The following is a 27,706-nucleotide window of genomic DNA, read 5'->3' on the forward strand; positions in this document are numbered from 1 at the left end:
TTCAGTTTAAGGGAAACTAAGTTTATTGACAAAAATTGTTTCTGACGTAGGGGCTAAAACAGGCATTACTAATATAAAGCATATGGTAAAAATAAATAACTTGAGCATTTCTTTCAACATTTTGTGCTGTTACAATCTCACCCTACTCCCTCTCTCACCTGCTCCACCCACATCCCTTCTGAACACAGTAAGTGGCAATTCCAATAGACTCAGTTGGTTAGGTCAGAAAACCTGACATCACGTCAAAGCATACAGAACAAAGCTGTAGTGAATGATTACGGTGACAACCAACTGAATTCTCTTCTAAGTGAAACTCCCTTTTATAGAAACCATGGCCTTTTAATCAAATGACTTCAGATGTGCCTTTGGCATGTACAAATATAGCAAAAACAATTTGCCTAAGTTTGTCCAAAGTGCCTTTGCATTTACATAAAGGTTGTGGATGTTCGTTACATTTAAATATTTACGATGCCTCAAAAACATATTGGAGAAAAAATATATTAAAAAAATTGTACAAAGTTCTTCATTAAAATAGCTTAAATAAATCCTCTGTCAATACCAGACAGAGCCAGTGACTGAATCTGGACAACAGAGCTTAGCGCTTTTTACGTAATTATATGAAAACACTTGAATCAGTCTTCATAGACACCGCCGTAATAACCATTTGGTTAAAATCAATGTCGTATCTTCCAGATGCAGCTTAGAGTGCAGGCAAGGAAAATATGATGAAAAATACTGGACATAATATACTTCTGATTCTATTTGCCCTTTTTCGTCTTGGCTGTCTTCTCCTTTCTTTTTTTCACATGTTTAGGAATTTTGTTTTTTCTTTTCTCTCTCTGGGCTTCCTTGACCATCTTTTTTCTTTCCTGTAAAACAGAAACAAAAATCTGAAATACAGATAGACGAGAAAAATAGACTTATTTGAATAACTTCACACTTATTCTATGAATAGAATTTCAAGTAACACTTATTGTTAATCCAGTCAAGAGGGAAAACGATATTTAAGCAAAATAAATTTTAATTTTTTCTGCAGTTCAGTAGTTTATAAAGCAGCAGGAAGCACTTTTTTTTACTTTATGTCTAAGACCACCCATGGCCCACTCATGCACGGACTAGATAGGCTCCAAGTGGCAACATTTCCCACTAAATACTGCAGCTTTCCTTCTAATATTGAGCCCTGTCCCGTTGGTCCTGCCAGCAGCCATGTAGGGGGGCAGGGGGGACACATGTAGGGTGTTTGTTCATAGGAAGGCCACACGTTTTGTGCCCCTTGTCACAATGACCCTGGATTCCTGTTGGGTGTGTTGTAAACAGAGGAGCCATTTCTTCAGGCCCCCTGCTCTGAGCACACCCAGGAAACATTTTTTTAAAAGATGAGGTTTTCTTTTTATAGGAAAATTCCATTCATTTGGAATATTCATATTATTGCTACAATTAAAGAAAAAGATATATGTAAAAGGATAAAATGAGTGTAACATGAAAAAATAAAAATGACTATGGCTTGGTGGTGGAGTTTCGGGTGAAAACTATCTTTAAGTATCTTAATAAAATTTGAAGATAGCCAAACAGAAATATCCATGAGGATGTGTGCAGCTACTTTTCTTTATAAGTTTCATATTCTAACAGAAATGAAGGGTGGAAAGAGACAAAATATTTATTTCCAGTAGATAAAGAGAAAAAATGTAATAGCAAGTTGGGTCTGTCTCGCCACGGTCTTAAGAGCCACACTTTCCAACACTCAAAGGATTAAGCTACGAATGAAGAATAATAGTTACACAGCTGTCACGTATCTTTCCATCAGTAGTGTCTCTTCTGTCTATAGCTAGGAGTGGAAGAAATAGTCTTAGATGCGGGAAACACTGGGCGGGGCTATAAATCCCCCTGAAATGGCTCTTCAGTACCTCACCTTGGGGCAACTCCAACATCATTTGTACCTGAAGTGAATGACCATCATTCCTAATCAATATACTGAACTTAGCGTGTCCTCTCCCCGTGCACTGCCCAACGAGCCATTTAGAGAAGCCCAGTCTCTAGAGAATGTTACCACCGAAAGCAAAGTTCACACTTAAGAACTGAAACTACAATTAGAGGTACGTATTAATCAATATGATGCTTTCAGCCACCATCATCTAGATACTTGAACAAAGAGAAATGAGTGTGGCTATGCTGCCATGTTAAAGAACAAGGAAATTTGTGTTGTTGGCAAACCTTTTTATCAACCTCAAGGTCAGTGGTGGGTTTCTTGGAGCAGGCATGGTCTCCTTGCTCTTCAGAATCTGTATCAGAACACTCAGCGCTTCCAGCATCTTCTGAATCAGAACAAGTCTTTTCCCTAACTTGATTTTCTAGGAGTGCAGGGACCTTGAAAATATTACAGAACCATGTTATTCTAAACCAATCAGTTATCTATTGTATTAAATGTGTTAATGCCAGAATTCAGATGTCAGCTTGTCAGATATACATTGAAAAAGAACAGCCTGTGCTGAAACATCAAAACGACAGAATCAACATCAGAGAGGAAGGGTGAAAGTAGCCATTCCAATAAGGACCAAGAAGATGCCCAAATGAAGAAACTGGGATGTACCCCGTGACCTAGAGCAATAACAGAACTGTTCTACTCCAGCAAAGGAGGTAGGCTGAGTTGGGATTTGGAAGCACAGTCATGCGCTGCCTAACGACGGGGATATGTTCTGAGAAAGGCAGTCAGGAGATTCTGTCACTATGCAAACATCACAGAGTGCGCTCACACACCCCTAGGAGGTGCGGCCTACTACTGTAATTGTATGTGATGTACTTTTACTTGACTGTTAGCGCAGGGGGTTTGTTTACACCAGCATCCCCACAAACACGTGAGTGATGTGTTGCACTATGACACTGTTACGTCACTAGGCGATAGCACTTTTCATTGTAATCTTATGGGACCACAATCACACATGAGGTCCGTCACTGAAAAGCTGTCATGCGGTGATGACTGTGAAATACAGACAGAAGTAACAAATACTTATTCAGATAACTTCACAGCTGTTTTCCTCTGAATCAAATTTCAAGTAACACTTATTGTTAAGCCGATCAAGAGGAAAGACAATATTTAAACGAAATAAATTTTCACTGTTTTCCTGAAATTTAGCAGTTTTTAAAGCAGCAGGAGTCACTATTTTTAAAAGATGAGGTTGTCCTTTCAAGAAAGGACAAGAAAAAACCAAACATTTGGACAAGAAAAAAACCAAACATTTAAAAGTCAACTGTACAAAAAGATTTCCTATCAGGTTGAAACAAAATATTCATGCTGTGGAATTCAAAGCACAACTGCCCAATAATACCTATTACATATAATTCAGAAATGCAAAATACTGGAATTTTCCTAATTCAATTTTTCCCATAAAAGACACAATAAATTTTCAAAAAACAAACTGTGATCCTTCATGCGTAAGCCTTTAATTAAAAACATTAAAAGGAATAAGAACTACCTTTATGATTACTTAAATTAGAATTAATCCCTGCTGTTCTAAAATGCAAAACAAAACAAGATTGTTTTAAGAAAAAACACTATAGGAATTCAGCACTGCAAGACTGCTAAACTCATGAGACTGGTCTTCATACATACTAGTATGAGACCAGATTCCACTGTTTTTTTAAGTTATTTATAAAAACATCAAGAAGCATATGGTTATCATTAATAACTTCACAAATGAAGACCAGGATACAAAAAGGATCAATGCTTCAGCTACCATAACAGACAATGCAGAGGCAGAATGAAAAGTAAACCATAACTTTCCGTATTTCAGTCTTATGTTTAAAAAGAATGAACACAAAAATGGCATTTCTGAAAATGCCCACAGACTTTGAAAGCATCTCTACTAATAATTATATCATTGTTAATTTAATTCTAATAATACTTTACATTCATTTTATACCCTTACAAGAGTTTTCACATAAATACCTTCTGAACGCCTGACAAATCTTTCTTCAATCCTGTGACGGTTTGGTACAGAATCTTGCAACCAAAAAGAAAACAAAAATCAACAACAAAAAAAAGTAGACAATGAAATAAAACAATCCAATATTAAGAAAGAATGCTGTAGGCTAAATGATATCTTGTGGATTATAAAAATTTATTTCACTGTAACAAAGGAAGTTCACGGCATGGGGGTTATTCTCCCTCACCAAGCCAAGTCTAGCCCACAGGCCGAATCTAACCCACAGCTTGATGTTTTTACTGCTGAACACTCACAATCGATTTGATGATGGAAAATTCTAACTTTGAATCTCAATTAAATGAAAGGTATTCTCCTCCCCCAGATAACTCCATTCTCCTCTCATTAGACCTGTATCATGAAAAGTTACATTCATTATTATTAGTGTTTTTAATTTTATCAATAAAAATTTTGGGGAAATTTTTTTTCTCTTTTTATATAATGACATATATAATAGCCTCAATTTTGCTTCTTGTCCTGCAAAGTCTAAAATATTTACTACTGGCTCTTTAAAAAAACTTTCCAGACCCTGAAATATACCAAAAAATGTATACACATTTTAAGAAAGGAAAAAACTGTGTTAATTGTAGTACTCAATATATACCAATAACAAAAGATGAATACAAGTCACGTTTGACTTCTGCAATTACAAGAGGTGCTCAAACTGGTTACCATCAGCATCCAGACACTTCTGATTACGGCAAACTACTGCTTGAGCATAGATAACATCTCTTAAACTGTGTACATATTTTTTTTTGGCACCCCCGGTATATGTTAATGGATCTAGTATAAGAATCATTTATATGCTAGACTTCTATACAAATCTTCCTTCTTCTGCAATTATAGTCTGTTGTACTCATTTGAATGTGTCATTTCCTTTCATAAATACCAATGATTTCCCTTAGGTCCAATGTGCACAGAGGACATGTTAATGCAAACGGAATCAGCCATCTCAGTAGGTTAGAAGGGAACACTCACGACTGCAGGTTTGGGATGGGAGCTTCTCTGCAAAGCTGCGTGCTGTACAAACCAAGCCACTCACATTGTCTTGTTGGGCATTAATGGCCATGTCCTCTTCCTTCAGTTTCATCATTATATCCACATCCCTCTCATAATTTTTCACTTCATTCAAGGTTCTAGGAATATATGCTCGCTTAAACACCTAACACACACAGAGGAAAAGTAAAATCGAAACTGTTTCCCACATACTTCTCACATTCGCTCAGCATCCTCATGCCCATCGAGTCATAAAACCACCTGTCCTCACCATCTGCAACACTGCCTCTAGCCAGGCTGCTTGCACACGCTGGAGCCCTGTGCCAACAGTACTTCGTTATTAATGATAAAAGACGAAATACAATTTAAGGTTTCCCTTAGCCTAACTTCTCTCCCCTCATCTGATTCCAAAAAAGCTTTTCTGAGTGGGAGAGAAAGGAATGGAGCTGCCTGGCTGTGCCTTACAAAGGAACATGTTCTAACATTTTATAACTGTGCCCTGGTGAAAAAAGGTTCAGAACTGCTGGTGAGTGCAGGATACCTTACATTCATCCATCACACTAATAGCTGTGAGATATTATGGATCATATGGATAGCTTATGGATCATCTTCACAAAAAATACGCTGATTCCCAAGATTAAAATAGTTTTTGTCTTTTTTTAACCAAACAAACATACATATTTAAAATCTACAATGTTACTGGAATCAATATTTAAATCATTTAAAAATTCACATTTGCAAACTAAAACAGGCTCCTCCTTCTTGAATCATATACTCCAACAGGTTCTTTAAAATGTCCCTCTCTAGGACAATGGGCTAATAGGCTGCTGAGTGGAATGATGTAATAGAATGTTGAGTTAAACAACAATTACATAACATAGTACATCTCAAGGAAATATTATCATCGTTTTAAAAAACTGCTTATTAAAATCAAGTTCATGCCCTAACAACAACAACAAAAATTAAAAAAAAATCTCAAAACACAAGTGTTTCCCAAAGCTATGAATACATAATAAATCTTACCTCTTCATCCACATGGTCTTGGCTGGACCTTTCTTCCTTGGTCCTTTGAGATGCTATTTCCATGGCCTTAGAAAGAAAACAAAAATGACTTTCCTTCACATTCAACCTATAGAACCTAACATCCATTTCCCAATTTTAGTATCCATCTGCTCTAATCTTCGTAGGTATGAGCTCTTCACACTTCTGAAAGGACTGGGTATCCTCTCGTGGTCAGATCAGCTCTCCACGTTAGTCCTCAGCAAAAGGGTTGCCATCAACCCCAAAGTAAAAGAATAAATCAAACTCATCTAGTCTCAGGGGATGCCTAGCTCCTTCCTCATAAGTAATACTACTTTTACTAATTTTTAAATTAGCAAAAATATTTACTAAAGGAAAACTGAGACCCAAAGAATGAAAGAACCATTCCCGAATTCCCGAGCAGTCAATGACGGGAATCAAAGAGAAGGTGGACTGCCCTCTAATTGTTAGTATATGGCTCTAATGCTGCTGCAGTACAAACCACCAAAGAGAGCAATCTGAGTAAACAATGACCAGCACGAAGAATGTGACAAAGATTCCATAGGATTCTTTTGGCTTGTTAAACTGTAAAACTGAAGATTTGTTCTCTACTCTATTCAGAATATACAGAAAAAAGGAAAGAATGGTGGTACCAGGTAACTTTTTGTTCTAAGGAAGAATTTAGGAATAAAAATAATGTGATATTTATTCATTCAACTCACATGTGATCACTTACTATTGCCAGGTGCTGATTAGGTACTGGCAGAACATGATTAAAACTCCTCTCCCTTAAGAGTTCATAGTCTAGCAGAGGGTGACAAAATTTCAAACAACAAAACAACAAAAAAACACCTTAATATAGAAACAATACAGAGTGACTACTTCTATTATAGAGCCACATACTATGAAAATACAGTCGGCTCCTTATCTGTGTATCTGCATCTGTGGGCTCTGCACCCCCAGATTCAGCCACCTTAGGATATAAAATATTCGAAAAAGACTGTTAACACCATGTTTCCCTGAAAAGAAGATCTAGCTGGACAATCAACTCTAATGCATCTTTTGGAGCAAAAATTAATATAAGACCTGGTATTATGTATTTTATTTTATATTATATTATATCATATTATATTATTATATGACCCGGTCTTAAATTATAATGAAATAAGACCGGGTCTTATATTAATTTTTGCTCCAAAAGACGCATTATTGCTGATTGTCCAGCTAGGGCTTATTTTCGGGGAAACACGACATTGTTGCTGACGTGCACTATGTAGTTAGGTCTATGATGGCTGCATCTGTGCTGAACACGTACAGACTTTTTTCTTGTCATTATTCCCTAAACAATAGAGTATAACAATTATTTACATAGCATTTATGTAACATTAGGAATTACAAGTAGTTTAGAGATGATTTAAAGGATAAGGGAGGCCTGTGTAGGCTACATGCCATTTTATACAGGAGACTTGAGCATCCTCGGATTTTGGTCTCCATGGGGGCCCTGGAACCAATCTCCCTCAGATACTGATGGATGACTGTACACCTTTGGAAATAATTATCTCTGCCTGATTTCTCCTCGAGAAAGTTTTCTGAACTGAGCTTTAAAGTTCATTAGGTAAAGCAAGATGAAGAAAGGCAGAAATGGGAAGGCAGTCCAGGGAAAGGGGAAAATGTGAAACGGTATGATGAAACCTGAAAACCTGTGTAGGGGCATACATTCATCTGTTCAGTATTCTATGATTCAGAGGTAACAGAAAAAAAATGAACTGGACATCAAAATTAAAAACTTGTGTGCATCAAAGGATGCAATCAACCGAGTGAAAAGGGAGCCTATGGAATGGGAGAAAATATTTGCAAATCATATCTGGGAAGGGATTAATAATATTCAGAATATGTAAAGAAATCCTTTAACTCAACAACAACAAAAAACAATCTGATTAAAAAATGGACAAAAGACTTGAACAGACATTGCTCCAAAGAAGAACATACAAACGGCCAACAAGCACATGAAAAGACGCTCAACTTCACAAATCAAATCTATGGAACACTACCTCTCACCCATCAGGATAGCTACTCAGAAAAAAAACCACCAAAACAAACCAAAAAAACCCCAAAATAAACCAAAACCAGAAAAGAACAAGTGCTTTCAAGGATGTGAGGATGTGGAAAAAGTGGAATCCTTGTGCATTGTTAATGGAAATGTAAAATGGTACAGTCACTAGGGAAAACAGTATGACTATTACTCAAAAAATTAGAAGTAGAATTACTATATGATTTGTACTCCCTTTGTACATAGCAGTATTATTCACAACAGCCAAACGGTGGAAGCAACCCAAATGTCCATCGATGGATGAATGGAAGAAAAAATGTGGTGTATACATACAATGGAATATGATTCAGTCTTCACACAGAAGGAGATTCCGACACATGCTACAACATGAATGAACTTTGAGGCCATTGTGCTTAGTGAAGGAAGTCAGCCAGGAAAAAACAAAGAATGTATGATTCCACTTATATGCTTCCACCTAGAGTAGGCCACATCACAAACACAGAAAGTAGTGTGGGCGGGTGAGGGAGAAATGGGGAGTTTGTACTTAATGGGTAGAGTTAGTTTCACAAGATGAAAAAAGTTCTCTAGATGGAGGGTGGTAATGGCTGCAGAACAATGTGAATGTACTTAATGCCATTGAACTGTACACTTCAAAATGGTAAATTTTATGTTATGTGTATTTTACAATTTTAAAAAGTCTGTGATTCAGAAAGGCCTCTGTGAAACAAGGGAAAGGAATCGATGGCCAAAAGCTAGTAAGTTTCTTACTACACATGCATGAACTTTGACAGTCTATGCAATATGGCCTGATGATTAGCCAAGAAACCTGGCTCTATCACTGGCTTTTCACTGTAGTTTTGATTCCCCATCTGTGAAATCAGAAGAAAAAGGTCTGAGGAAGTTGTCAAAATGAACGAACATTATGCTGAGCTATTTGAGTTCCTAGGAAGTGCTACATAAAGACAAATGACTGTTATTTTCTGTTCTTCCCGTTCCTTGCCCGTCTCACCTTAGACAGATACGCGTCCATGTTCTCCTGTGTGATTGACGGATCTGTGACAAATTCAAAGAGCTCCCGCACAGTCATCACAGCAACACCTCGCTTCAGAAAGAAATCTGTCAGCAGGAAATGTAAGAGAGCTTTACAAGGGAAAAGGTGATTGTCCCGACAATTTTATAGAGAAACAAAGAAATAAAAAGGTACCACTCTCCCAGAAAATGGTATTAAGTATCACTGCATCAGATGATTCAGCGCCAATGTTTTATCTCAACAGTTTAACAGAGTCCAGAATTCACACACAGCAACAAGGTAGTAGAATATTCCAGCTTCCACTCACCGTTGACATTGGTGCAGTCTTTCCTCAAGAACTCCAGGGCATGTGGGTGGTCATGCTCCACAGACTGAGACACGTCGATGATATACACATCCCCACCGCTGTACCTGGGGGCCAGACGTGCGGGGACCGTGACACACATCAGTCATGTGCACGCTTCCACTATGGAACCCAAGGGCCACACATGTGGGGAGGGTGGGATAGCACTACTTCCTACGTTCTTTGTTTAAACAATTCTCTTTTAAGAGCAAGGGAGATAATTAGTAAAATGAACAAGGTGGGGAAGGAGAGGAGGCCACTTTGACTAACAAGGGATGCAAATTCCCCAAGTCCTTTATGATCAGAGTGCTCCATTCAATGACGAAGGTCACCAAAGGCAGGAAACACACCCTATACTATGACCATGTGGAAGCCAACTTTAAAACTTCCAAATTTAGTATGACATCTTGGATTGGGATTTTATTTTTTTAGAGGACATGAAACAACTTATGGGAGGTTCCTAAGGGAGAGAACGTACTCACAGCATGTTAAATTCACTGAGATCTGCATGGACAAGTCTGGCATCCTGGTACATTCTCCTCATGTACTGAATGACCTGCAGGTACAACTCCCGAGCCTTGGATTCCGATAACTGGATGTTTTTCAAGAGTGGCGCTGGCCTAGCATAAAAAGAAAACAGACAACTGAGAGAGACTGACCCAGAACAAGCTTTCTTGTTTCTGCTACATCAGTACATGCACTTCCCTCGTATAACTCATCACTGTACCATCTGGTCCACTACAGATGCACTTTCTAAAAAGTTGTCAACAAACAGGTCCTTTCCCAGCTTCCTGTATAAAATATTCCTCCAAAACAGGGTGAACTTTGTTAATCTGAAGCATTCTGAGACTTGAAAAGGTAGATGAAATTAGTAACTCTATGCACTAATACAATAAGAAAGTCATAAAAAAATCTTCCAAAATGAAAGAAGCCATTTAAATCAGAAATAGTCATATATTGGATAATTCAGAGCACTTAAAACTACAATTTTGAGCACGTAATTATTAGGCCTTCCACATACTCACATGTCATCTTTACCAATGAAACCCATGACAAGAACATGACTTCTTAGCAGGATAGGCTCTGGGCATGGGATCCCCGCTGTGTTTAGCCTATGATTAAAACATAAAAGGACAAATGAAAAGTCGAAACAGCATCTAAAACAAATTACAGCAGCTACAGCACACAAGATTAATATTACTGTTAGGAAACAGCAGCAGGGCCTCTCAATTTTATTACTATATTTCATAAAATCTAAGACACCAGTGTTTTAAGTGGCACCACCAAGAACGACAAAATACTGGCAATTCAACTACAACATCCTGTAGCCTTTAACATCCAACCTAATTCCAGAGATATTGAACTATGAAAAAAAAGTGCATCTTGGAGTTGATGAAATACAGCAGATATGTCCACAATTATCTTTGGAGTTGATCAGCCTGAACAACAGTTAGCAAAAATACCTGGACTCATACCTAATAGCTAACTGAGCACAAGATTTCAGAAGGACTTTCAAAACAAATACCATGTTTCCCAGAAAATAAGACCTAGCCGGACCATCAGCTTTAATGTGTCTTTTGGAGCAAAAATTTATATAAGACCTGGTCTATAAGATGATGATGATATGATATAACATATGATATATATGATATGATATATATAATATAATACTGGATCTTATACTACGTTTTGCTCCTAAAGACGCATTAGAGCTGATGATCTGGCTAGGTCGTATTTTTGGCGAAACACGGTAGTAGCACTTAATACTAAAATATCCAGTGTATGTCACCTATGTACAACATATAAAACATTCAAACATATTTGAAAGAGGGAAAAACAAATCTTCAAATTTTTGAAAAAACTTGATCTCAACTAGGTAAGACGCCTTTACCTGATACAAATGTGTCAGTGCAAACAAAGAATGTATAAATGTGTCCAAAACTGGGCTGAAATAAGAAAAGGAAACCAATAAACAAAGAGTTTAGGACCTAACAAGACTGTCTAAAACTCCAATACCTATTAAGAAATGACAAGAGATTCTCACCATCTGATTAAGTCACTTCCCTGCTTCAAATCCTGTAACAGCTCCTTATTACCCTCAGTATAAATTCTAAATGTTTTCACATGGCTTCCAAGGCTTTTTAAATGACCCAGCCTTGCTGAGTAACTGCGAATTATAGCAGAAGTCTTCTGTCATGGGTTCTTAGCGCAGGTAAGGTAGTCCTCCTCGTCCAGAAATTGGTTACTTCTGCTCACCCAACAGACCTAATAGAACTGAGCAGCCCCCCGCGTCCCTGTCCTTGCAGAGAACACACTGGGATCTGCGGCCAGTGTGCGGGCACAGCCCAGACACACACCCAGACACTCACCTGATCAAGTTCCTCATTTCTTTTTCTGCCCAAGTCTTCACCATTTTTCTGGGGTTTCCTTTACAATAGCCGTGGCGAAATCTTGAACGAGAAAAATATTTGTCATCTGAATCATTCCACTATTCTAGGGTTTATTTTTTAGGATATAGAAATTAAGCCAGTTGAAAATAAAAAAATCTGAGCTCACCTGAATTCCCCACTTACATACTTATCCCGATCTTTGAACACCAAAATAGAAGTTTTATAAATTTTGATTGCTCTGCTCTCTCCATTTGTTGTGCTAGCATGATATACATTAGCCTATGTTAAGTCAGAAACAAAGAAAATTAAGTTTGTGTTTAATAACTACAAACAGTATTTCACTTTTTCAATCTATTTGATTCTAACCTCAAAAGTTAAAAGTCAAGTGAACCGAAGTAAACATAAGGAACACGATCATCTTTTGAATGTGGCTTAAAGTATGAAACATCATACCAAAGAATACAGTAAATAGATCTCCAATTTACATAGATAGTAAAATCCAATTTAAATACACGTGAGAAGTAGTTTTAAACATTTTTTATATCAAGAATATGGAAAATATTTGATGGTATTCTTACTCATACATCTCATGATTTATAAATTGAATTTTACTGAGAACTGCTTCTCATAGAATGAGTTGCTAATTTAAAAACACCATGTTTGGTGGCCGGTTAGCTCAGTTGGTTAGAGTGTGGTGCTGGTAACACCAAGGTTGCTGGTTTGATCTCCGCATGGGCCACTGTGAGCTGCGCCCTTCTTATAAAATAAAATAAGGGGCGGCTGGATGGCTCAGTGGTTGGAGTGTGGTGCTCTTAACAGCAAGGTTGCTGGTTCGTGTCCCACATGGGCCAGTGAACTACGCCCTCCACATCTAAATTGAAACAATGACTTGACTTGGAGCTGAGCTGCGCCCCCCACAACTAGATTTAAAAACAATGACTTGGGGCCGGCCCAGTGGCTCAGGTGGTTAGAGCTCCTAACTCCAAAGGCTGCTGGTTCGATTCCCACATGGGCCAGTGGGCTCTCAACCGCAAGGTTGCCGGTTCAATTCCTCAAGTCCCACAAGGGATGGTGGGCAGTGGCCCCTGCAACTAAGATTGAACATTGCACCTTGAGCTGAGCTACCGCTGAGCTCCCAGATGGCTCAGTTGGTTGAAGCGTGTCCTCTTAACCTCAAGGTTGCCGGTTCGACTCCCGCAAGGGATGGTGGGCTGTGCCCCCTGCAACTAGCAACGGCAACTGGACCTGGAGCTGAGCTGCGCCCTCCACAACTAAGACTGAAGGGACAACAACTTGAAGCTGAATGGCACCCTCCACAACTAAGATTGAAAGGACAACAACTTGACTCAGAAAAAGGGCCTGGAAGTAGACACTGTTCCCCAATAAAGTCCTGTTCCCCTTCCCCAATAAAATCTTAAAAAAATAAATAAATAAACAAATAAATAAAAACGACTTGACATCCTGGAAAAAGTGTTCCTCAATAAAAATAAAATAAGATAAAATAAAAACATCATGTTTGTCTTTCTCCACATCCATATATAAAGAAAAAAAAGAAGAAAAAGACATTCACTGACTCATAGTAACTAGACCTTAATCCCATCCCTATCAGTAATGATCTGATTAGCACGGAGGCCTGCAGTAACCTGACTGTGTAGCTTACTGCGGCGCACAAGTAGCTGGACTCCATGACACAGTAGAGGAATGGGAGTGAAGACAGTTATGTGCACAACTTTCTACCTAGTCATAACTAAGAAAGCCATTTTTACAACACTGATTAAACTGTCCTGACTTGTGATTAGCTTTTTCTTTTCTTTTTAAAGGCACAATTTATTTACCAAGTACCTTAGTTTCATTTGGTATCTAAAATAAGAAAACTAACATGAAAACATTCAGGCATCTAAAACAAAAACCACTCAGGCATCCCAAGAAAAGCTCACTTCCTTTCCTGTGCTAATGCAGCCATTTATCTCTGATATGATTCCTCTAGTCAACATCTTGAATAATATCATTCGTGTTCTGGGATCCAACACCTAAAAAGAAATGTAGAAAATGGAAAGCTCAGAAAGAATAATACCAAATATTTCTCAATTTGTAGTAAAGAAAATGTGAGGTGAAGGCCAAAGGAACCAGAGAGACAATAAACCAACAGGTTCATCAGTCATGGAAATGAAAGGCTCCCAAGTCCAAGGGAAGCAGAAACTGACTCCAGACCAACATTAGCTAATAGGAATATAATACAAACTACATAGGCAATTTTACATTTTTCAGTTATCACATTAAAAGAAGTAAAAGGTAACAGGTACAATTAGTTTTAATGTACTGTATTTAACCCAATACATCTAACGCACTATCATTTCAACATGTAATCAACCTAAAAAAGTTATTAGTGAGAGATTTAACATTCTGTTTTTTACCCTAAGTCTTCAAAATACAGCGTGTAATTACGTTTATAGCACCTGTCAATTCAGAACAGCTCCATTTCAAGTGCTCCATAGCCACTGTATTGGATATGTACCGTATTTTGTCATGTATAATGCACACTTTTCCCCCCTAAATTTGTGAGGGTAAAACAAGGATGCACGTTACACATGGCTAGTACTACTACAATTCTGTTTCCCTGAAAGACTGCACCAAAAACGTGGGTGAGCATTATACACGGCAAAATATGGTAACTTTGAACCGGGGTCAGCATCCTATAGATCTTAAGTCAAATCCAGGCTGCAGACTGTTTTTCTACAGCCTGCAAGCTAAGAATGGTGTTTACAGTTTAAAATACTTAAAAAAAAAAAAAAAAAAAAAAAAGAACTGTGAGCTATAACGCTTAAAGTATTTATTCTGTAGGCCTTTAAAAGAGCTTGCAGTTTCTTGCTATAGATGAGTAAATCAGGGAAGGGGTCTCCTTTAAAGTCAGGGCAGTCAATTTTGAGTAAAAAGGATCCCAAAATCCTCTTTAACAAACAGAAGGCAATGAATGAAAGCCTGCTCCTGTCCATGCCTGAAACTGAAGCAGCCACATATTTACGTGCAATTTCAAGGGATACTCGCAGTAGATCCTCAGGGCTCAGGCAGCCTCTCTAGCTCAGTGGAGTGAGACAGCGTCAAGAAGCGAAATCTAACTACTCTAGAGTCTTCCTTCAATGAGATGATTGCAATCATACCAGAAACTTAAGGTTCACAGAAACAAAACAACCTTAAAAGGCTGCAGGACTGAAACCCAAATGATTAATACAACCATTACAACTGGAGGAAAATGAAAGCTGAGTGAGTGAATGGCCAGTAACTGCCATTCCTTCTCTACCACACAGGTAAGTAGTGGGGGCGGAAGCCCGTTGAGCAGAGCACTTCTGATAGAGCCCAGAGCTTCTACAAAACTGGCAAGTAGCCAAGTTAGGGGCATACAAAGGAGCAGTGTAGCAAAATAGCTTAAACACAAAATATGGATTGCCTTTTCGTTTCGTTGAAGGTTTCTTTCTTTGTGCAGCTCTTTAGTTTGACACAGTCCCATGTGTTTATTTTTGCTTGTTTCCCCTTGCTTGAGGGGAAGTGTCCAAAAAGATATTTCTTAGACTAATGTCAGACAGTTTACTTCCTCTGTTTTCTTCTAGGAGTTTATGGTTTCTGGCCTTACATTTAAGTCTTTAACTTATTTTAAGTTATTTTTATATACTATGCAAGAGCGTGGTCCAGTTTCTTTTTTTGCATATCGTCTGTCCAGTTTTCCCAACACTACTTGTTGAAGAGACTGTTGCTATTCAAATGTATATTTTTACCTCCTTTGTCATAGACTAGCTGACAGTAAACTAGGGTTTATTTCTGGGCTCTCTATTTTGTTCCATTGACCTATGTGTCTGTTTTTACACCAGTATCATGTTATTTTGATCATTATAGACTTGTAGTATTGTTTGGTATCAGGTAGCATGATACCTCCAACTTTGTTCTTCTTTCTCAAGATTGCTTTGGCTATGTGGGTTCTTCTGTGGTTCCATATAAATTTTAGGATTATTTGTTCTAGTTCTAAGAAGAATGAACTTGGGATTTTGATAGGAACTGCGCTGAATCTGTAAATTGCTTTGGGTAGTATAGTCATTTTAACAATATTAATCCTTCCAATCCACGAGCATGGTTTATCCTTCCGTTCATCTGTGTCCTCTTCAATTTCTTTCTTCAACGTCTTATCGTTTTCAGAGTACATACAGGTCTTTTATCTCTTTGGTTAAGTTTATTCCTATGCATTTTATTTTTTTTTTTGATACAATTGTGAGTGGGATTGTTTTGTTCATTTCTCCTTCTGATTGTTGTTTATTAGTGTATAGGAATGTGACAGATGTTAATTTTATATCCTGCTACTTTACCGAATTCTTTTATTAATTCTACTGACTTTTGATTTTCTATATATAGTATCATGTCATCTGCAAACAGTGACAGTACTTCTTCCTTTCCTATTTGGATGCCTTTTATTTCTTTTTCTTATCTGACTGCTGTGGCTAGGACTTCAGTGGGGAGAGTGGGCATCTCTGTATTGTTCCTGATTTTAAAGAAAAAGTTTCAGCTTTTCACCACTGAGTATAATGCTAGCTATGGGCCTGTCAAATATAGCCTTTATTAAGTTGAGGTAAGTTCGTTCTATACCCACTTCATTGAGAGCTTTTACCATAAATGAATGTTGAAATTTTGTCAAATGCTTTTTCTACATCTATTGAGATAATCATATGATTTTAATCCTTGGTTTTGTTGATATGATGAATCACATTAATTGTTTTGCAGATACTGAATGACCCTTGCATCTTTGGTATAAATCCCACTTGATCATGGTGTATAATCCTTTTAATTCTGGCACCTATGTTTATCAGGGATATTGGCCTGTACTTTTCTTTTTCTGTAAAGTTGTTGTCTGGTTTTGGTATCAGGGTAATGCTGGCCTTGCAGAATGAGTTTTGAAGGAAACTTTCAACAAAACAGAAAGGCAACCCATTGAATGGGAGAATATATTTGCAAATGATATATCTGATAAGGGGTTCATATACAAACTATAAAAGAAACTCATACAACTCAATTACAAACAAACAATCAGATCGAAAAATGGGCAGAAAACATGAAAAGACATTTCTCCAAAGAAGACATACAGATGGCCAACAGACATATGAAAAGATGCTCAGTATCACTAATCACCAGGGAAATGCAAATCATAACCACAATGAGATACCACTTCGCAGCAGTCAGAATGGCTATTATAAAAAAGTCAACAAACAAGTATTGGCAAGTATTTGGAAAAAAGGGAACCTATGTGCACTGCTGGTGGGACTGCAAATTGGTACAGACCCTATGGAAAACAGTATGGCGATTCCTTATAAAACTAAAAATGTATATACCACATAACCCAGCAATTCCACTTCTGGGTATTTACCCCCCAAAAAACCGAAGCACTAATTCGAAAAGATATATGCACCCCTATGTTCATTGCAGCATTATTTACAATAGCCAAGATGTGGAAGCAAGCTAGGTGTTCATCGATAGACGAATGGATAAAGATGTTTAAATAGTAGTAATATATAGTATTTATTCCATTGTGGATGGAATATTATGCAGCAATAAAAAAGAATTAAATCTTGCCATTTGTGACAACATAGATGAATCTAGAGGGTATTATGCTAAATGAAGTCAGGCGGAGAAAGACAAATACCATATGGTTTCATTTATATGTGGAATGTAAAAACAAAAGAAAACAAAAACAGGCTCACGGAAACAGAGACCAAAGGGATAATTACCAGAATGGAGGGGGTGGAGAGATGGGTGAAAAGGGGAAGGGGAATATAGCCAATAATACTGTGATGTTTGCACGGTGACAGATGATTCCTAGACTTAGTGGGGTGTCACACTGCAAGGTATAAAAATGTTAAATCACTACAGTGTACACCTGAAGCTAATATAACCAATATAAGATTATGTACCAACTATACTATATACTTAAATAAAAAAATAAAATAGAAATATGATAGAATAAACTTACATATTTATGGTTCATAAAGACAGCTTAAGACTCAAAATGTACACGCTCATTGAAAATAAATTTTGAGGGGTGGCCAGATGGTTCAGTTGGTTAGAGCACGAGCTCTGAACAACAGGGTTGCTAGTTCGATTCCCACATGGGCCAGTGAGCTGCACCCTCCACAACTAGATTGAAGGACAACAACTTGGAGTTGATGGGCCCTGGAGAAACACACTGTTCCCCAATATTCCCCAATAAAATTAAAAAAAGAAAAGAAAAGAAAAGACAGCCTGGTTCCAGGGACATGACCTCCAAAGCTTTTAAAAAAAAAAAAAATAGACAAATTTTGAAAGAGAAAAAGAAAGGATTTCCTGTCTGAGTTATTTGAGGCTCTTTGAAAATTAAAACAGCCTCATCTCTCTGAGCTGGACCACACTTTGTTTTCTCTGAGCTGGACCACACTTTGTTTTCAATCGCAAAAAGAAATCACACAAAATAAACAAATTAGAGGACAATGAAGACACAGATCCCAGATCCCCTCCTGCCCAAATGTGAAATTCTTCAATTGTGCAAATGGTTCTAGAGCTCAGGCTGAGTGTTACTCCCTTGGGGATTGAGGTAAATAGAAGGGGTGCTTATGTCTGAAACCAAGGACCTGTAGGTGAAAGAGGCTACTATTCCAAAATCTGTTTGTGGATATGTGTATGGGTGGGGAGAAGGGAGGTAGAGTGCATAGCAATGTTTTGACCCTTTTAATCACTTTGTTCACATCAGAAATCCGGATTGGGATGGCTGGATAGCTCAGTTGGTTAGAGCACGATGCTCTTAACAACAAGGTTGCCGGTTCAATCCCCACATGGGCCACTGTGAGCTGTGCCCTCCACAACTAGATTGAAACAACTACTTGACTTGGAGCTGATGGGTCCTGGAAAAACACACTTAAATAAATAAAAGTTTAAGAAAAATAAAAAAGAAATCTGGGTCAATGTTAACATCCAATTACAACCCTCTACATGTGGGAAAACTAGGGGCAGATTTTCCCCCATTCTTGAATAGAAAGAATCAAAGAAGCATACTTTCTAAACCAAGTAAGGGATTGCTCATTGAAAATTTTAAGGCATTACGTGTCTCTCTCTCTCACACACACTACCACCAACCCTGCTGTGTGGCAGATACATGATCTGTCGTCTAGGAAAGTTCACAAAATTCCTGCAGATCTTGTTTCAGAGGTCTTATAGTCAATTCTGCTTCCCCCCAGAAGATGAAAGCATAGCATGGTGGCTTCACAGAGGGTGCATGACTCGAATCTGTCTAATAATACTCCTAATATAAAAAAAGCAAAATGTAGATCTCTAAACTCTGTAAGAAGGAGTAATTTTATATAGGAGTCATTTTAGGGAACATAGCATTAAGCAAGAGGGATGAAAGCAAACCACAATTCAAAGAAAAAAGAAATGCTACCTTAAAACAGTAACTTGTAAACACATTTAAATTGTACCTGTTCTACAGTTGCTCTGTCCGCCTTATCTTTGATGCGATACCTAACCAAACACAAAAAAGTATAAGTGACAGTCAAAATTCAGCCAGAGAAGCCAAAATAAAACTTTCTAATGTACATCATTCCAGTCAATTCCTAAGTAGGCAGTTTCTTTAATAAGAGATTTCATGATTTCAATGTATTTTCATCAATCACTGTAACTTCTTTCATTTTCCCTTAATAAGCAATTTAGTTCCCTAGGGCAAAAGGAGCATATCTGCAGCAAGGAAAAAAAAAAAACACCTCTATCCATATTTTGGAAGCATTAAATAAAAAGAACAGCTGGGATAAAGTGAACTATGCTGGAAAAAAAGAAAACATTGAGCCAATAGTGTCCTTAAAAACTTTAATGATTCTATTAGTACAGAATTACAACCATTTATAAGGCTTTCTCTAGAGTCCTTTTCTACAAAGACACAAGACATCACTTCAAGACAGTTACTGAGTTCTGTATTAAAATGCAGACTCTGATTAGCTTCGGCTCATACACTAATTGACTCAATTAACACACTAACCTAAACTAGTAATAAAGATTCAAACACTTCAATGAAATAAATGACTATGGGGTTTCTCAAAAAGCTAGTATCTCTTGGGTATAGCAACAAACCAGAAAAAAAATTGGCTTTTAGTCAGAAGAAAATTTTAAGTTCAGTACTAGCATTGCTACTTGTGTCAATTTCTATAATAATATTGTTAATGTCTTAGTTATTAGCATATAGAAATTAGCCAGATCTTAAAAATGGGTTTTGAGAACAGAGATGTAAATAGAAACTGTTTTCAGTCATATCATTATTTAATTTTAAATTTTCCCTTAAAATTTTAAAAATAGATCCTGGAAGGGAACAATTCTTAATAAATTCTAAAAAGGGAGTTTTTTATGCTGTAAGATATTAACCTTTTAACAGTTTAAACATTTCAACAGAAATTTACAAACACTGTTATCTTCCTGATAGCACATCCATGAATTTCATAAGATTAGTTTTACCATATATTTCTTAGTAAAACTCATTTAATATTTTCAACTTACAAATGCACAAAATACCCTCATTTAAGCTTTAAAAGAAAAAGGTTTAAGTATATAAAAATCCCAAACCATCCTTTGCAAAAGAATTATGACCAAGATGCTAAATTTGTCTAGAATTAGTACCTATCAGCCATGGTTTATAGTTAAAGTATTACTTACATTTCTGCTTCCTTTTGTCTAGATTTTTCCGTGACTTTATTTATGACAGAATCAGTAACATTTAACTTATCTAAAAATAGAAAAAAATCCACAATGTAAACAATATGTAAAACAGAAAGACGTTAACAGTCCTTCTGAATAGGATCCTTCACCCCTCCTCCTCTTCTAATTTTCTAAATGTTTTACTATACATAGAATATATTTTAGCAATGAAAAAACTGTTTGTTTTTAAAGAAACACTAAGTTGTGTTTCCTCAATAACGTGTCACTTTCATCACTATAGTTATAATTTTTGAGCCATAGAAATGTAGACCCAGAAACCCCTCAAAAATACTATATTTGCATATGTTGAATTTCAGACACTTAGTATTTTGTATGACCAATATAGATAATATAACTGCCCAAATTCCAAGTTTAATTCTAAAAACGTCAGTGTCATTCCAAATTATAGGTCCATGATAGGCAATGATAGGGTGTGAGATGCTGTGCTAGGTTTATAACAAGTCAATGTCTACAAGAGAAAGATGACCTTGTATTTCTCAAGAGGTGGTAGCTCAAATTACCATACTGATTCTTTGCATTCAGGAGCTCACTCAATGATTAATGCCTACATAAAAAGTCTCTGGTAAACAAAATGTAATTATATCGAATATCCTAATATTTTCAATATCCTATGAGATAAACCGACTACAAAATCTAATACAATATAGACAGTAACTTGAATGGGTATCTGCAACTTTGTATTTGTACAACAGCCTAGAAAACAGGACTAAAAAGGCATAATTTAAAGTCCTTCCCTTGAAGCAATGCTTTAAATTACTAAGTTTTTATTTTCTCTAAGCATTATTCAGTCAGTAACGCTGAATATATTAATTTCTTGAGCTAAAAAACTTTCACAACACTTCATGGTTTTGGAAAAATTTCCTCATAGCCCAGTCAAGAAATGTATTTTACAAACTCACCTAGATTAATTTTATTCTCAAATTTCCGTAAGACTTTGTCTGCTGGAGTAGACATTTTGGCTGAATTGTAGTTGGAAGGCTGTCGATTTGCCTAGAAGAAATGAGTTCCAGAGTATAAGGCGCTAGTTATAAATACAAACCTAAGGTTCACCATCGCATTTTTTTTTCCCCTTGGTTCATAGCTAACTATTAAAACATCAATACTTAAGAGGAGTACCCTAAGAATCAATCAAATTTGCTCAAGAAATTTTTTTAAAGGCATTTGAAACAGAAGGTTAAAGTTACTGGTGAAAACAAAGAGTCTATATAATCTGGATTTCTTTTTTTTTTAAATCTCTTTACAATGTATTCCTCATTATTACAAATGAATTAAAATTTAATGCATTTTTCTGATTTGGCTGGTTTACAGATCTAAAATTTGAGAATGTTACTATACCCTCAAAGTGTATAATATAGAGCTAAGACCATTAATAAACAGGTTGTAAGAATTTCATTTTGGGCCTAATAGCTCAAGAAAAGGAAAGATTAAGAATGAGGCTTAGCACTCAGACTAGTGCTATACAGAAACTTAAATAGCAAAAAGAGAAGAAAGGGGAGAAGACATCCAGAACCCACAAATATAAGAGAATGGAGTACAGATAAAAAGGGCCTGTAACAATTACTGATTCAATCCTGCTATCTAAGCCTGGAATCTATAGGCTGAGTTGTTTGTTTGCATAAAACTGTTAAATTTTTCTATTAAATATAATTTTTAAAGTAAAATTTGAGTTAAAATAATACATGTTCACAGTAGAAAACACAGGTAAAATTTTAATCACCTATAATTCTAGCACTCAAAGATAATACTTAACACTTAGGCACATATAGCTTTCCCTAGCTTTATTAAAAGAAATTATACTCTTACGTTGAAATTGCTCAATGTCTTACCAATGAATCAATGGAGGAGTTACCAAAACAAGATCACAAGTGTGAAATTTCTTTAGTTATTTTAAAAACGCATGCATTCTAGTCCACGATATAGCTGTTTTAATTTTCAAAGAAACATTTATGATTTTTTCCCCTCCCTATCCTTTTAAGAACATTTATGCTCCAGTAAGAGGCACCACGTTAATCCTACGGCTCTGGAACACTTGGTACTTCAGTGTGAGCAGGCTCTACATGGCTTGTTACCTTGTGCTTAGCACGCTGGTCTAAGATGGTAGATCATGAACATATCTCCATGTCATGAATATAGTCTTCCACTGGAACCCATTTTATGGCTGCATAATATTCCATTGTACAAACCAACCCCATAGTAAATTTAGTCAAGGTTGTTTCCAACATTTCTCTACTAGAAACAATACTGGAGGATCATTCTTGTAACTAAGTCTTGGTACACTCCTAAAAGACTTGCCGAGTCAAAGTGTTTATTTTGTAAGCTTTCAAAGCTTTTATCACATACCAGTTTATCCTCCAAATAACTGTATGTATTTAGTGAACCATCAGTTATATATTTTGTGTCTATGTCAGTTTCAGAAGTGAAAATATGGCATCTCTACATAGTCAATCTGCATTTTTTTAATTACTAATAAAGTTGAACTTTTTCTCCATGTTTCTTAACCATTTGTAGAAAACTGCCTGTCGTGTCCTTTCATATGCAGATTTTTAAGTTCATTATCTTATGACAATTTAAATAACTTTTAAAATTTACTTATTATAACCTGAAGAAAATCTTTCTTACTCAATTCCAGAATTACAAAAAGTCCCTTTATACAAGAAGACATAAGCAAACAACATGAAGATGTACAGAATCGTTTATAAAATACCTGTGGGTTACTCCTTCCAATCGACATACAACCCTTGGTGAGTTTTCCAACTCCATCATCCCAGTCCCAATCATCATCATCATCATAATCTTCCTCCTCCTCCTCCTCCTCCTCCTCCTCCTCATCTTCTATCTCACCTTCACCCATCTTCTCATTATTTTGAAGATCTTCAAACAGAACACCATCTTCCTCTTTGATTGTCTTCAAGTCAATGTTTTCACTAGAAATAACAATGTTTTATCATGTTTACACATACTCTAATTGGACTTACATATGAATCTATTCATGACATAATAGCTTAATCTATGCCAATAAATCTAAACATTTCCCTTATAACATATCTCCCAATAAACTCCATCGTAACACCAAGTTCTCCTGTTTTTCAGAGTTCTGTTCCAGTTGTTTGCTTATTCTCTGGGTCCTATTAAAGAGGTATATCAGGTTGAATCCACCTCTGCCTTCATGAAGTTAGAATTTATACTGTTACTGTTTCTGCTGAATGAACTGACTCTGATCAGTACGCCAGATCTGACTCTAGGAAAACCATTCAGATCTGTGTCAAGAGGGGAGAAAAAAATTTTCTGACAAAACTTGGGAATAAGTCTAAAGCAGCCTTACCTTGAACTCAATACCCCTTTACAACAAAAGGAGTTGTATTCAAGATTTGTGTTACACAAAGAAATCAGATCACCCTTATTCATGAAGGGAAGAAATGGTGACTATAAGCACCACAAATGAGAGAAGGAGGCTGGGTATAATTAAACAGAAGTGGGGATTGTCAAACCTAGAGAACAAGCCCCAAGTAGAGAGAGCACGATAGGGTCTGTTTTTGCCATATGAGAATTCAGACCCAGTGTTACCATATCTTCTTAGTTTTTCAAGAGAAGCCAGAAATCTGGATTTTTGTGTGAAATCTCCCCGTTAACTAGCATATTCAATTTTAACAAAACACTGTGCATACCAAACAAAACATGTCTGCAGGTCAGATTCAACAGAGGTACTACTAGTTTTGACCTCTCATGTGGAGAACAAGGTCAGAAACCATATAAAACAATTGATAATATGCACTACCAGCTTAAAAAATCAGATGTGAGTTTAAGTAAATTCAGATGATCGATCCTGAATTTTTTTTTTAAGTGTGTTTTTCCAGGACCCATCAGCTCCAAGTCAAGTCGTTGTTTCAATCTAGTTGTGGAGGGCGCAGCTCACAGTGGCCCATGTGGGGATCGAATCAGCAACCTCCTTGTTAAGAGCAGCGCGTTCTAACCAACTGAGCTAACCGGCGCCCCAATCCTGACTTACTAATTAGCCATGGCTTACAGGACTCCAAATCTCCATGGACATGGGTGGAAGAGAACAAACAATCATTAGGCAGCTGCTATTTACTAGGATTTTATAAACATAATCCATAAATTAATCATTCATTTGCCAATGACCTAGAGTGGCATGTTAAAGTTATTCCTTCAATTGTACTAGGGCTTCTCAACCTTGGTGGACAATTCTTTGTTGTGGGAGGTTGTCTTGTACCTCATAGGATTTTTAGCAGCATCTCTAGCCTCCACCTACCAGATGCCACTAGTGCATTACCATCCCCAGTTGTGACAAACAAAAATGTCTCCAGAAATTGCCCAAAGTCCCAAGGGCAGGGGGGTGGAGGCAAAATCTATTGGATTACCTTTATAATATCCAGTGATGGATGGTAAACCAGTGTACACTCATTACCATTAACTATGCATCAGTCACATAGGCTGCGTTTCTTTTTTCCCTTAACTTCTTCACTAAGGTCTTTTGCATGCTCATCTGTAAACGTAAGTCTGGAATGCCCTTCTCATTTCTCTGGCTAAATCCTACTTATCCTTCCAGTATTAGCTTACTATCACTTGCTCAGGGAAGTCTTCCCTATTCTTCACCCATTTCTCCTTTATACTACTTTCTAATACAAATCATTTGTCTAATTATTTAATATGTTTCCCCTGCTAGAGTGAATCTCTGTGTCAGAGTGGTTTACTAACATATCCCTACCAACTAACACTAGATCTGACACATCGAAAGCCATCAACATATATTTACTAAAAATCTCCAATTGATTAATAAAATGGCCATGTAATGAAATCTTAATGTAAACATAAAGTAAAAATCATATTTTTTGGGGGGGGAGGGGATTCCAAAATAATTCTGGTTCATTCTGCTTTCAAGTAAAAGTTATCCTTAATTCCTTTTGTTTCATACCTCACATACAATCTACCAGCAAACTGTCACTTCTACCTCCAAAACATATCCCTATGGTCCTATCTCTAACTCTCACCATCTTTGAACTGAATTACTTCATTACTTTGGAACAGCTTCCACTCTTGCCCTCCAAAACCATCCTCTCCACAGCACAGTAATTCCTTTAAATCATAAACCAGATGTCATTCCCCTGCTAAAATCCTTCCTATGGCTTTCTATAAGCCTAGAATAATATCTCAGTTCCTTACCATCATTTGTAAGGCTCTATACGATCTGGCCCCTTCTCACATATATATTGTTTACCCACCAATCTTCTCAAGTACCTCTGCTGTGCTCTAGGCACAATTACCTCTAAATCTTCCTTTTACAGCCAAGAGGGATCTCACAGCTGGGACTCTGCAAGTGCTGTCCCCTCTTCCTGAATGGCTCTTCTCTCTGCTCTTCCCTAGGTTAGCTCATTGTTGTTGTGTTCTGGACTTAACCCCTTCCTGACCAAATCATAACTTGGCCTATCAACTGATTCTAATTATCTGCACAGTATATATTATTACCTGATTTTTGTTTTTTAAATGCCGCTATGTACTTGTCTACCCACCCTCCCAAGTAGAAAGTAAAATTCAATGACAGTAGGGACTTAGTTTATCTTGTTCATCACTATCTCCAGCGCCGAGGACTGAACCTGGCACACATCAGGTGCTCACATATTTTTTGAACGCTGAATGTAATTAAAGCTCAAAAACCTGTTTCCCAACCGCTATCCCCATCTCTGCCTCTCAGCGATGCTAACCAACCAACCTGGGAGCCCTGGACTCCCTAGACAAGTGGCTGTCATTGACTGCCGTAAACTAGGACGAAAGTCACTGCTGGGATGGAGAAAGACGCGAAACGCTGTAAAAAGAGGCCCCGAGTGATGAATTATCAGTCTCCCCCTAAACCACAAACAAGTGTTAACTCCCAAGGGAGCGGTGGCGGAAGAGAGAGCAAAATCCCAACAAAGTCGGTGTACTCAACCGCCGTCTACCTGTCGGAGGAATCCGCGTCGTCGAACTGCCCGGGGACGACCCGACTCATCAGCAGCCGCCGGTAGTCCATGACCGAGAGCGCAGTTTCAGCGCCACCGAAGGCCGCCGGGCCTGCGATGGGACAGGAGCCGCACAGAGACGGTTCTATGTGCGGCCGACCCAACAGCCTCTCCGCAGATGGCCGCCTCGCAAACCACTCAGAAGCCCTCACGCCAAAAGTGAGCGCCACGTGTTTTGATGAATTGGGACCTACAGCCCTCGCACTACGGCCTGCGCTCGACCGGAGGCCCCGCCCCTACCGGAAAGCTTGGCCTACCGGAAGTCCCGCCCCGGTGCCGGGTTGAGAGCTTGGAGCTTGCGCGGGTGTGTACGCGAAAGCGATACGTGAAATGTTAGGCGAACGTGAGAAGCTGTTCTCGCTGAGCCAGTGCTGGCCGTTCCGTCTGGAGTTTTAGTTTCTGCCCCTGGCTTTGTGTTTCCTGCCGCAGAAGGACGCGCCAGCCAGCCCACAGATTGTTTGGCCTGGGGGCTCACACCCACATAATTTCCCAAGTCTGGAAGAGAGACTTCGAAACCCCTTGGCCGAAACCCCTTGGCCGCGCCCGCGGGGAGCGTGGGAGCCCGGGAGGCTTCCCCGCCGAGATTGGCTGGCGCGGGCGGGCGGACGTCACACTGGGACGTTCCAGCGCGCCTGCATCCCAGCTGCGAGTTTTTAAAAGCCATCCGTGGAAAAGGTTGAAAAGTGTGCTCCCTGCCACACAACGCATTGCGCGGGGCGGAAGCACGAAATCCTTATTGTGGATCCACGAAACTGCATGGACCCTGGAAGTGAGCACGCTTTTGCGACTTAAAAGAGTTTGGTGCATTGTTTTGAGGTGAAAATGAGTCAAGTGCTTTTAGAATATTGAAGTTTGTCATACAACTGAAAAGAATCTAAAAACAAAACCTTAGCGTTTTGGCCAGTAACTCCAGGGACACCTCTTTTAACACCCATCTTAAAACAGCTTTAGAGTGTCTCTGGAATATCTCTCGAAACATTTCAATAAATATTTTTAAAATCCAACATAAATCTAGTAAGGGCAGAATGAAAGATGGCAACAGTAAGCCTAACTTAAAATATATGTATAACTGGCAGATTGGGCCGTGTGAACAAAGTTGTAAACGTGTAATTGGAAG

General features: G+C 37.9%; 1 protein-coding gene and 1 non-coding gene across 4 annotated transcripts; both read right to left on the reverse strand.

Moving 5' to 3' along the window:
* Positions 1-27,122, reverse strand: RIOK1 (RIO kinase 1). 3 transcript variants are annotated; one of them, XR_012497330.1, is made up of 17 exons: positions 26,530-27,122; positions 23,280-23,499; positions 21,475-21,565; positions 20,513-20,582; positions 19,291-19,333; positions 13,744-13,836; positions 11,973-12,085; positions 11,786-11,866; positions 10,442-10,528; positions 9,899-10,036; positions 9,381-9,484; positions 9,053-9,159; positions 5,997-6,062; positions 4,956-5,139; positions 3,944-3,997; positions 2,212-2,364; positions 1-869 (listed from the first exon to the last, which is right to left on the reverse strand). XR_012497330.1 is itself a non-coding variant. In XM_019745413.2 (17 exons), exons 1-17 carry the CDS (start codon positions 26,598-26,600, stop codon positions 759-761), a joined length of 1,722 nt encoding a protein of 573 aa, XP_019600972.2. In that variant the 5' UTR covers positions 26,601-26,858; the 3' UTR covers positions 1-758. The 3 variants fall into 3 exon arrangements, 2 of the variants coding, with proteins under 2 accessions (XP_019600972.2, XP_074191361.1); XM_019745413.2 differs by having other exon boundaries at positions 5,020-5,139; positions 26,530-26,858; XM_074335260.1 differs by lacking the exon at positions 1-869 and having other exon boundaries at positions 2,211-2,364.
* On the reverse strand, positions 1,228-1,357 carry LOC141572590 (small nucleolar RNA SNORA11). Its single transcript, XR_012497913.1, has one exon. It is a non-coding gene; the product is annotated as a small nucleolar RNA SNORA11 (small nucleolar RNA).
* Positions 27,123-27,706: the final 584 nt, after the last annotated feature.

This window comes from Rhinolophus sinicus, linkage group LG06, assembly GCF_036562045.2.
Source record: "Rhinolophus sinicus isolate RSC01 linkage group LG06, ASM3656204v1, whole genome shotgun sequence".
NCBI lineage: Eukaryota > Metazoa > Chordata > Mammalia > Chiroptera > Rhinolophidae > Rhinolophus > Rhinolophus sinicus.

Excerpts from the sequence above, each read along its gene's own strand:
- RIOK1 (XM_019745413.2), bottom strand. The coding sequence starts at position 26,600 with ATGGACTACCGGCGGCTGCTGATGAGTCGGGTCGTCCCCGGGCAGTTC. Across the intron at positions 19,334-20,512 it reads AGACAAAAGGAAGCAGAAAT|GTATCGCATCAAAGATAAGG; the intron begins GTAAGTAATACT and ends GTGTTTGGTTAG. Across the intron at positions 3,998-5,019 it reads TTAATGCCCAACAAGACAAT|ATTCTGTACCAAACCGTCAC; the intron begins GTGAGTGGCTTG and ends TTTGGTTGCAAG.